The 12,877-nt window shown below is 31.3% G+C and overlaps 1 protein-coding gene across 9 annotated transcripts in view; it reads right to left on the bottom strand.

The window, feature by feature from the left end:
• The window catches only part of LOC111417584 (WD repeat-containing protein 47), a 94,350-nt gene that overhangs the window by 1,932 nt on the left and 79,541 nt on the right, over positions 1-12,877 (bottom strand). For all 9 annotated transcript variants that reach the window (XM_023049908.2, XM_071199708.1, XM_023049907.2 and 6 more), the window contains one exon: positions 4,572-4,765. In XM_023049908.2, coding sequence (XP_022905676.1) covers positions 4,572-4,765 — 194 coding nt within the window. The remainder of the gene's footprint in view (positions 1-4,571; positions 4,766-12,877) is intronic.

Below are 12,877 nucleotides of genomic sequence, written 5' to 3' on the forward strand. Positions count from 1 at the left end.
TTTATATTAAAAAATTATAAATTAAGAATGCAGATTTATTTCAATGATTTGGTTAATTTTCTATCTAGAAATTCGCGAAAGTGTTTCGTGGTGAAATCTATCTTGAAATAGTTTTGTTCTCTGACTCATCCATAACCATGTTTAAGATGTTGTATTATGACTTACTTCATCTAGTATACAGGGTGATTCTTAACCTATACACATAAACTTGGGGATTTATTCCTCACGACAAATAATTTACTAATTGGTGAAAAAAATTGTAGTTAAAGTTTTTTAGTTTCCTAGATATCCTTGAAATTAACTTTCGAATTAAGAATAAGTAGAAATTAATTGAAACAATTGCAACTTTTACAACTTACGCCTTACAAAGTACGCTTGCGTCATTGTGACCTTTAAATTGTGAAATAAAACTAATAACATTTAAAGCTTATAAAATTAGCACAATTAAAACTAGAACTACCGTCCTTAATCAAGTTTATCTATGAACATGGAATACAGCAACTAGAGAATAACCCGAGTAGGATTCTATCTATATGACTTTGCATTCTCTGTTACATTAGTAAAACTGCTGAAAAGCCAAAGTAGCCTCAATAAGTAAGAAAAATTAATTACTAGAAACATTTCGTTTAGCCGTGCGTCTTTTAAGACGGCTAAACCTGAATGTTTCTAGCTCTAGACCTAATGTTAGTTCTAGGGACAGTGGTAGGTAGCGATAAAACTATATTGCATAGTTTTATTGAACTAAAACTAGAACTAACACTAGAACTAGTACAAGACCTAGAACTAGAATCATCCGGGTTTAGCCGTCTTGAAAGACGTGCGGCTAAATCCGAATATTTCTAGTTCTCGGTCTAGTGTTAGTTCTAGTATTGCACTAGCACTATCACGAGAACTAACATAAAACCTAGATTCGGGTTTAGCCGCACGTCTCTAAAGACGGCTAAACCAGAATGATCTAGTTCTAGGTATAGTGTTAGTTCTAGTTTTACACTACCACTATCACTACCGTACGTTTCTTAAGACGGCTAAACCCGAATGATTCTAGTTCTTGGTCTAGCGCTGCACAACAATTAAAACTAGAACTAACACTAGAACTAGAAACATTCGGTTTTAGCCGTCTTGAAAGACGTGTTGCTAAATCCGAATGTTTCTAGTTCTAGGTCTAATATTTGTTCTAGTGACAGTGATAGGTAGCTCTAGTTAGCATAAGATATCACTATGTTCCATATTCTTATTACACTAAAACTAGAAGAAACACTAGACCTAGACACCTAGTGTTAATTCTAGTTTTACACTAGCACTATTACTATGTAGAACTAAGAATATACCTAGAACTAGAATCATTTGGGTTTAGCCGCACGTCTCGAAAGACGGCACACTTTAAGACAGCGCAATGCAACAACTTCGCTTTGCACCGATGTGTGCGTCGCAATAAAATCATACAGATTCAGACCAGAAAAGATTAGAAAAGTACTGATAATATGGGCTAAATCGGGTCGTCAATGATTGAATTTAAAATAACTGCTAAGATTCGGTAGCAAACACTTCCTTAACAATACATTATATCAACCTTCATAACATTCTTTGATATGCGTTGAAAACCTTATCCAAGTTTTATAGGAATTTATACTGTTATTCCAAGTTCATATAAGAAATTATGAATTTTTCTCATACATATTGTGTTTTCTTCATTTGTGCATATTTGTCTTTATTCGTGGTTAAACATTGTGATAAAGTAATTGGCTTTTCTTGCATCATACAACTATCTAAGATTTTATTCCACTCATCTGTTTATATTATTATTATATTTGTATTTCCAAATACAAATACTCTTTACAATTCTTGTTTGTTATTTGGTCATTCTAATTTTATCTAATTTTAATAGCTACTAATTTAGTAATGCGTTTTATGCAATTATATATTCAGGTACACCACAAAACATTTTAAAGTTTTTAGCCAAATATGGCTAAATATATATTTGAGATATATATTTGTATCCTCAAAATGGAGTATTACAGTACTACTCTTTTTAAAGCTTTTGCATTGTACTCTATAATCTAGGGACGTGGCTGGGATGATGAATTCCAGCATTCAAGTTTGATCTTGGGATACCATCCTTTGCAATATTCGGCAATCTGTTATCATCCATCCTCTAAACATGGCCCCTCCATGCACAACGTTTGGATCGGGACCATCGGACTATATCTTGGACACCGCAAAGTTTTCTGATATCTTCGCTCCTTTTATGATCACTCAGGGTGTAGCCTGCTATGGATCGTAGGGTTCTCATCTCTGCTATTCGAACGATTCTTTTTGTTGTAGAATTTTCAGCCCTTGTTTCCACAGTGTAAGGCATAACAGGTCTTACGCAGGTCTTATATATGCGGATTTTACTTTGTATGGTAATATGTATGTTTCGCCATATTATATAGCGCGCAAATACCCCGATATGAAAGCTGCGTTGTCTGAGCTTTGACTTCCTCGCGAAGATCTCTGTTACTTGTGATGCTGACACCGAGATATTTAAAACTCATAACCTGCTCCATCGGTTTATTATATATTATACAGGGTGATTGAAAAAACCGCTGACAGACTTCTAGAGCAGGTAATACATGAAAAATTAAGATGAAAAGTCTTAATACTCGCAAATGGCTCCTTAACGACATATAGCGGGTCAAACTTTCTTAAAATTAAAAAACATTAATAAATTAAACATTATCTGCATTAAAAAGACCTCTTTTTTTGAAATATTTTCTACGCCACTGCTAATTTTGTCAGACGGGCAGGATTTTCCGAATTGATCTGTTACAAAAATTTGGATAAAGAAACAGTTTTTGAGTAATTTACATTTCAACTAATTTTGTAAGAATGAAATAACGTAAACAATAAGCAACAAATTTATTTTGTGAAAACGTAATGGTAATAATTGGAAATAATGTAAAAAATCAGAGTAGTTGTTGGAGTTGTACACTTTGTGATTCGATACACGCTTCTTCTACGCTCCGAGCTAAGGATCTCCTTATTCTTTTCTTTGACGGCTAATATCTCGTTAAGGTGGCATTTGCGAGCCTATGTATATTAAGACTATTCATCTTAATTTTTCATATATTACCTGTCCTAGAAGTCTGTCAGCTATACCAGTTTGTATCTTCTCTGCTCTTTTGATATGGACAGTGCTTTAGACTTTGTTACCGATATTGTCATGTGGTACTTGGTAGCTGTTTTTTTCAAATTGAAAGAGCATTTTTTGCAGGTTGTCTGCGTAGCAAATTATCTTTAGCTCTTTGTTTCCCAATGTGCATCCCTTTCCAACCTTCTTTACTACAGTTATTAGTTCGTCCATAATCAGATTGAAAAGGGTAAGGCTTAAGCTAGCTACCGCCTTGTCTTTTTCCTGTCTGCATGGGTATTCTTCGTGTCTTTGTGCCTTCCACTTGTATTTGGGTCCAATTGTCCGTATTTAACTCGATCATGATGTTTCTTATATCTGGGTGCACATTTTCTTGTTGAGGAGTCTCACAACATTTAGAAGTACTAGGCGGTCAGAAGCATTCGTAAGATCTATGAAACACATTTATGCTGTTTTGTTGTATTCTATAGATTTTTCCACGACTTGTCTGATTCCAAAGATGGCATCTATAGTTGACCTGCTCTTCCTAAAGCTTTGTTGTTCTTCGCTTAAGCCATGAAAAAATTTCTTCCAGGATTTTTGTGAATAGCTTTAGCACAGTACCTAATAGCGTGATTCCCCGAGAGTTTGCTGGGTCTTTTTTACTTCCTTTCTTAAACACTGGAATGGTCACAGTTTCTTTCCATTTCCTTGGTACCTTCCTGCTATTCTTATTAACGATAAAGGATAAAACATATCCTTAATTTTTCATTACATATAATTATTAAGTTGTTCTTATATTTTATTCTTTTTCATTCGTTTTTCCATTTCTAACCTTTTCTTTTCCTTTTTGCAAACTTTGCAAAATATGTACCACTTTGACAGTTTCCACAAGTTCTTTCATATTCAGCACACTGCTTGCCTCACGTACAAATAATACTTCCATGATATATTTTTTATTAATGTTTTCTTGATTGTTGTGATGAAAGGTGTGATTCAATTCCCAGTAGCTTATGCAGATAATCTAAATATTCTTAAATTCTATTCTTCGGATCATGATATGTTTAGTCTATAATCAGATGTCTTGGTGGATATCAGAGCCGTGATTCACGTACGATTAACGTTCTCATTTTTTGAAATAAATGTTACAATGACAATACTTTTAGTTTCTTTATTGAAGGTTAAACGTAACTTTGTGTTGAGGGGATGTGGGTTAGAGTTGTAACTGACTTTGAGGGTTAACATCTTAACATAGTATTTTGAAACGTGTAAATTTTGGTTCTGTAGTTTGAATATATGTTACCATCGCATTCACAACGCAAAATTGTGTAGGGAAGAAGTATGTGTAGGTATGTGTGTGTAGGGTAAGTTATAACCCCAAGATAACCAACCAACTTGGTCTAATTAAATTTTTGTATTCATCTTTATCTTTATAGATCTTAATATTTAAAAATTAATTTACCTGAGGTCACTAAGTTTTGGATAAGAACAAATCCGTAAAGTTTTCGAATTCGATCCAACAGCATACAACTGTCCACCCGGATGAAATTCCGCACATCTAACAGCTTGGACATCTTCCAAAGCAGTAACAGCAACAAATCGTGGTCTTGCAGAATTTGTAGAATCCGTTGGATCTAAATCTTTCCTTGTGGCAGGCTGAAACAATAAAATAAAATATAATTTACAATTTTCTATAATTTTGTACAATTTTACGCAGCAATTTGATACAATTTTCTTAACGCTTTTTAAATTTACTTCCAAATTGGATAAACTCGATTAAATCAATAAATCGCAGCAAGATAATGGTAAAACCAATTTTCTTCTCGGTGTAGACATTAAATTTGACGAATAAATAGAGCAGAAAACGATGTTATCTGTGAAACGGTTGTGGTTCTTGAACGTATGTGATGTGTTCTACCGACCTATAAACGCGCGTACCACACTATTTTATCGATGGGTATGCCTCAGCAGATGTTGTACGGGTGTCATCTGGACTACCCATTTAAATCTAAATCTATAAATTGCGCCGACTAGGTCATTATAATATTATGTGTAAAGTACAAACAGATGCCAACCGGAATAACATTATTCATTTAATTATGTTATTTCTATTTGAGTAGACTTAAGATATTAAAATTGTTTTATGTTTCAAGCCTTTTCCATAGATATCAAGTAGAGCGTAAGCTTCAACTAATTATATATCCAACAGTCATTAATAACAGGTACTACTTGGTAATAATTAGTTAGGAAACGGAGAAGATTTTAACCTTAAGAAATACATTTTTAAAATACCTTTTTATGGTATTTAATATTTTACGATTTCCTACGCTCACTTTTACTTACGCGTTTATTGCCAAAGATTTTTTTGATGTTATTTGCTTTGGAACTTCTCACGAGAAAGATCGTTATTGCTTAACGAATCAGGAAGAGAAGTAAAGTAATTAGTAGGGTAGTTGTAATTAAAGGGAGTAATTGAAAAGATCGTGAGTCGTAATAAATTGGAAATGTATAAAGAATGAAGTGGTAACGGAAAATAGAAAAGAATAACAGAAAATTGAGAGATTAATTACTGCGAAAAAAAAAAAATTACAGTTTTCTTTTCATTTCATCGTCTGATTCATCTTTTGATTATAATTTCATCATCAATTTGTAATTTTTATTCTTTTTGTTCCGATGCAAATTCAAAAAGGATAGAAAGAAAAAATTTTTTTCTTTAAAAGAGGATTTAGTTTAATTATTTAAAATTTTGCTGTTTATAAATTTTGTTAGCAAATAGGGAGTAAATGTCACAATACTATCTATCCTGTTTATTATACATATTTAAAAAAAGGCGAGAATTAGTAGTCAGTAATTTCAACATGCATCTAACAATCATGAAAACGGATTTGGGTCAAAAATTAGATAAACTTCAAAAGAATTACTGTTCAACGTATCCAGCACTGGATTGGCCATCTCCACTATTTCAGTGGCGTTGATATGGGCGAGCTACAGTGAAAACGTAGACTGTTTAATCCAGTCACTGGACTGGATTGCTAACTGGAATGAGTGCATTCTAGTGCATTCCAGTGCCGGGCATAGAAATTAGGATGTATCTACGTTAACTTATTAGATCTTGAAATTTCATGTAATATTGTTGATAAGTTAGAATATAATATTTTTAGAAAACCCAACAAAAGAAAGCAGTTCCTCTTAGTGCAGAAAATTAAATAACATTATAACAATAACTTTTTTACTCATTCTTAACGAAGATCATTATTTGATCAAAACATGTAGTATAAAATTATAGCAAAAGTATTTTTATCACATTGAGACTCTTATTGTTTAATGGAATCAATACAATATTTTTTAAGGGAAAACTTGTATATTTATCGTAAAATTAATTAATTGTCTTGTTTTATGCCTTATATTTTGGAATCCAGTTAAATGAGTCATAAACAATAGCACCTTAAAGAGAGACACATGATTAACGCTTTGGTTGTAAGAATTTAGAACTCGAACGATTGGCGACTACAACAATTTCTGTTAGAACTAAATGTGGCGTTACATCGTATAAACCATTGTGGCTCATGAAACACTGTAGACAGCGTGTAAGAAATTCCGTACTACAGTAACACACATACTTGAAGAAAAACAGTGAGGAAACACTATAAAGCAAAATGAAATGAAATGAATGAAATTTTTATTACAACAAAGTACTATAATAGGATGATGTTGCGTTGTTAATTTCAAAGAGCCGCCTGATTATACCCATATGTTAAAATATATTATATATTGCGTTATTTAATAAAAATATAATGCTTTAAAAGAAGTAACAGCGTAACAACTTTATGGTTAAATTCTTCTTTTGTGGTTCAGTTTTGTATTCTGTTTGTAAATACAGTTATAGAGGTGGCCTTACGTTTATTATAACTATAACATATTAATTATAACTTTTGAAATAAAAGAATTGCAATAATAAGTAGATTAAAGAGTAATTTAAAATTATATGTATACAAAATGTCGAAATTCTTTTCTTTTAAATTGTACAGATATTAAATCAAAGTGACAGATTTTTTTAGAGTAATAGAAATTCTTTTTGTGTTAAATATTTAAGTCTTTCTTCTGATAACAAACTGTTTTATATTACAGTTGAGCTCTTTAGATCAAAAGTACAACATGATGATAGTACAATACATAAAATCAATACTAACAATTAAATACTTATCTAGCCTGACAATATATTTCGATACTAAATAGTAATAACAAATAATAATAACAACTTTACCTAACCCAAAAATGATAATAAAAGAAATATATTAGTTAAGTACCAATTTCCTTTATACAAATAATTAAACCCACCAATAAAAATAACGAACCACCATAAAGCATTTTAACATGAATCACTTTGGACATGAATTTCCATCAGAGTCTATAGCCCATTTGATGACTGATTTTCAGCTGAGACAGTATCAGAGGTCAAATCACTACTCGCATTATGCACTTTTTAACTGTGATAATTATAAACTTTTGATTAGGAAGAATTTGAGCATTTTTAGTAGTTACTTTAATAGAGTGTTTAAGGATCAGAAAAGTTTTTTGGTAAAACCCGAGTATTAGGAGAGCCATAAAAATCATATAAAATATTATATCTATTCATATAAATATTATATAAAACTAATTCGACAGCCGCACTCCAAATATGTTATTCAAATTACTGTTAAACTATTAATATCGCGAAAGTCACGATATGCAATCAGCAGACATAAGATTTTCAATCAGTAGCAAAACATTAGGAGAAAAATATCAAGTAAATGAATGATGCAGAGCTGTTATTAGGATTTGTCAACAATTCGGTGCAAATCGAAAAGTTGAAGAGAAAATTTACTTCTTTCGTAAGTCGCATTTTTGACAATATTTATTAACAAATCGTCATAAGACATTGGCAGCGATCCAATCTATGCAATTCCATTGAATAAACGATATATGAAAATTCTACCTAGAGACGTAACGGAATACAAGGAATGAGAGTTTAAAGTTAAAAGTGGAATATCTGAGTGTGTCACGAGATATATGTATAGGTTTTGGGTTCCGAAGGATCACGAATACTGCCGGTATTAAAACAGAAGACGATACACTAAACGAGGTTGTGGTTGCTCCTAGATTACGGCAAGACTTTTGGCAAAAAAAAAACCGAATGTATTATGTTGGTATATCTGAATCGGCAGTGTCTTTTATAAACAGCTTTTTATCTGACAGCGTTCAGGTGGTGAGATTGGATGAGGAATTTTCAGCTCCCTATTTACTCTGTACTTCTTGTTACTTCTCAACTGACTAAATGTGTTAGACACTCGTCAGTACACATGTACGATGATGCCAAATTAACAATTTACCAGTTAAATTGCCAAATTACCTTTGATTTACCATCTGATCAGGGTTGAAGAAAAAACATGCATTTTTTAATTTTATACAAAACACATGTTTTTTCTTGTTTTTAAATTTTATGTTTTAAAAAAATAAAACTTAGAAAAAAAGCCTGGAGGAACCACAGACTATTTATAAATTCGCATTGCAAGTTGGCTATTGTAATAACGTCTACTGTAAGTTATTTTGTGCCTGTGGTGTTCTTTTTTTTAAAAATGTCGTCTACGGGAAGGAAGAAAGATGCCATTTGGTCATATTTTGAAATTGCTAAAGATAATAACAAAAAATCAGTGACTGCTAAATGTAAAAAATGTAAACTAATTATGGCTAGACTAGTGCTAAACACATTCAAAAATGTGTTTCATCTGAAAATCATAAATAGTTGATATTGGTAGCTGAGAACCAATGTCAACAATCTATGATTCCGAGTCAGATGATGATTTGATTTAACGCTAGATGAAATATCCAAAACCCAAAAATATTCAAAGGATGTTTACCCAAATAATAATACAGGTAACTTTGAATTTTAAATTTTTATTTTTTCGGTATTACGATGTTGTTTTTAACTCAAGGTTAGATTAGGTTAAATCTAACCTTTTAATTAAGATTTGATTTGACAAAAATTACCGAATAAATCTTTTTTTTTTCGAATAGAATTAGACAGGAAACATATAATAACTTATGGTTGTTCAGCCCATATATTGAACTTACTTGCCCATGATATAGAAGTGCCAGGAATAAAAAGTAATATCAAAAAAATTTGTAAATATTTCAGAAATGTACATTTTGATGGCGCAAAATTCCAAGAAGCTGGTGGTTCTTCTTGTATTGCCTGAGGATGTTCGTTGGAATACTTTACCGGACTGCTTGGAAAGTTACTTGAAAAACTGGTCAATATTATTCGACGTTTGCTCAAACAACATAATAAGTATTGATAAAGGTATAATAAAGCTTGTAAATGACACCAATTTAAAGACAAATGCCCAAGACTATTTAAAAAATTAAAGTATATCGCAGTTGCTTTGGACAAAGTCCAAAAAAACACTTGCACTATAGGAGAGGGTACAGAGATATGGCTAGAACTTTTGGAAGCATTCGAGACTGAACAAGCAAATGGAGAATTGTCGGTAAGTGATACGAATAAAGTAAAGGAGCGTATGGAAATGGCTTTGATCCCAGCTCATTTTTTGGCAAATTTGCTTGATCATCGCTTTAGAGGAAATAAACTTAGTCAAGAGCAAAGAGAAACTGGCATGTAATATGTAGATATACCTATCATCCAGAAGCATTGCCAATTATTATTAATGACCAGGCAAAGTGTGTATACCACACGAATGAAATTTCAAGGTTTAAACCAGTCAGAAACACTCAAACCGCTTAGTAAGATTACACATTTATCTATGCTGGTTGGGTACTTTCAGAATATGTCTAACTAAATTCGATAGCGTATTTAAATATGGAGAAATAGCTATTAGGGAAACACCTTTAGAAAAAGATTTCGATAAACAAATAACGTCAAGAAGCAAGTTCATTTGTAAAGATATCTTCCTTTTAATTAAATTTACAATAAGTCATTTCTGCACAATGAAATGATCAAGGAAATAATTCATAACGAAATGAATTAGAAAATTAATTATAATTAAATTAATTATTGATTAAATTCGAAATAAATAAATAAAATTAATTAATATCAATAAATAGCGTTTATTGAACCGTCACTCAATAGCATTATCGTGTCATCATTAGAAATTGCGTGTCAACATAAGAAAATTATCATGTCCTACTCTAAATGCAAATTTAAAGGCACAATTACTTTCTTCAGTAAACAAGCGACAACTTCAGATTGTTGATGACATAAAATATAGTTACAGATAGAGTAAGAAACTAAAGAAACAAGCCTAGTACTTCTTCATTCATATAGTTCGAGTGCAAGTTTTTGGTTATGTTGAGTTTATAAAATTGTACTGAGTTTATCTTTAAATGTGAGTTGAAATCTCGGAATTAGATATTTATTTTTGAAATCTGTTGTCACCTCCTGGTTTATGTATGTGTTAGTTATCCATTAGCTTGAAATCGAACGAGAAGAGCATCTTAACTAAGAACGTGACCAACAACTGGATGAGACTAACAGAGTCTTCAGGAATCTATCAATTACACAATTAACCCAAGAAAAAACAAGACACGTTCCCATTATTCTTACCGTTCTTTGCGTCTAACAGATGCGACCGCTTTTGTTGGATAAACTCAAAGTAAATGTGGGCCGACTTCTATGCGCTAATAAAAGATAATAATAATAATACTTTTACTGGCGTAATCTAATTTACCGTTAACTTTACAAAACGTTTTGACTTTTACAAGTGAAATACCAACGCGAAAATCTTTATTGTATATCAGGGACTTTGGCCTAGATTTTGCAATTTTTTTAAAAATATTTCTGCTTAAAAAGATAAATGCGTAAATCTTTCCAGACTTATGTAATTCATTTGGTACTTGGTTCTCACTGAGTAAACATCTGTCACTCCAGATGGATCATACGTTTTACGACTTTCCAAGAACTTTTTACTGTTGTTACTCTTTATCTGAAAAAAACCTTCTCCAAAACAGGTTTATTTATTGAAAGGTGATTGTGAGAAAGTGGTCATAAATATTCAAAATGTATCATCTAGAAAAAGAGAAATGATTCTTAATTTTAGTTAAAATCATCAAAAGATAACTTATAAAAAATAAGATTAATGATTGTTTTTACAGTTTGTATTCTAACTGTACAAAACTAAGAACGTTATTATCCGCGCCAAGTTGAATCTTTCAAAAATACCAATTAGATATTTGCCAGATGTTGGAGTTTAATTTGATGCGAATTTGAGAACGAGGTGAAAGAAAAAACAATCGTGTATTTTTAAAGCCTACATTTTATGGCATGTGACTACGTAATGATCCAATTTGCAAATTTTTCTGCTCGACACTTTTACTTCAAAATTGTTGTTCGGTCACGTAAAAAATATATTAAAGTAAAATAGCTATCAACTCTCGGAGAAAGCGTTGGTAGCGCAACTTAATTGCATGAAAAGTACTTACGTGAAAGAGCGAATATCTCTCCTCTATAAAAGAGGTAAATTTACGCATATTGTACGTAGCAACAAAAAAAAAATTAGAAGAAAAAGAAAAGAGAAATCTTAAAGTATTTCATTTTGAGAAAATCCTTGAAAGTAATAAATTGCAGAAAAATGATTAATTATAGCGAATATATTAAGTAATTTATCACACAAAATCAAATTAGAAGGTCTTTAATAAATTATTTCGTGAAGAAAAGTAAAAATAAAATAACTTTCTTATAAAATCATTCGAAAACACGCAAAAATAACAAATAAAATCGAAATTTATCGATTTGGTAATAAAATTTAAATTAGTTGCCTTCAAATTTCTCCGATTTCTAAATTGCAAGATGAAATCATCATCAAATCTAGATAAAACTCTATAAACATTCAATTTGTATTCAGTCAGAATTAGAATTTGATAGTTTATTTATTAAAATCTGTTCGAAAAAATTTTGATGTTGATAACTCTAAATGTTTAAAGATAGTTTTAAATATTAAGTTTGATTAGTATGGGATTTCAAAACTTCAGAATTAAAACATTCTAGAACGAAATTAATTATCGAAATAGAGACATCGACCTATAATTGAATCTCTGGAAAGATCTATGAAAAGTTGACGCGGCTACAAAAAGTGGTGATAGTCATAAAAAGTACAGGAAAAAGCACTTAGAACGAAATTAATTAACGAAATACCGACATCGACCTATGATTGAATCTCTTAAAAGATCTATGAAAAAACACTACTTGTAAGATATATAATTTTATATCAACTAGTTTGACAATGTGTTACTTTTCAATCACATTCATTATAACGGAAGTCTGAACAAGATTATATGGAGGTCTTTATAATGCAGGCATAGCCTGAATCTCTAAAGATGATCTAGAATTATATTTAGACCTTTATTAGCCTGAATGGTAATTCCAAAACGTGTCTTAATTGTGAGATGGATTCAAAAACTTAAAATAACAGTAACAAAGAGTTGAAAAGGCAGAAGTGAGGTGAGTCAAAGTTAATATCACTCAACACGGAAGCAAGATGCAGTACTTTGCTTAGCGATTGAACTCTGTACAGTCTTTTGCACGGGAGAACTTGCACTGAAAACTGAACTCCGAGATACGTAAAATGGTATTTAAACAATTATGTGTAGGGAAGCAATAATGTATTGCTGTAAAATAGCTATGAGTAATATAACTTAAAGTCTTTATCAGTTTTTTTGAGAAAGTTTTAGATGATAAAATAAAACTCTTTGTTATTGTTGACAAATATGTTAATA

This window comes from Onthophagus taurus, chromosome 1, assembly GCF_036711975.1.
Source record: "Onthophagus taurus isolate NC chromosome 1, IU_Otau_3.0, whole genome shotgun sequence".
NCBI classification, from domain to species: domain Eukaryota; kingdom Metazoa; phylum Arthropoda; class Insecta; order Coleoptera; family Scarabaeidae; genus Onthophagus; species Onthophagus taurus.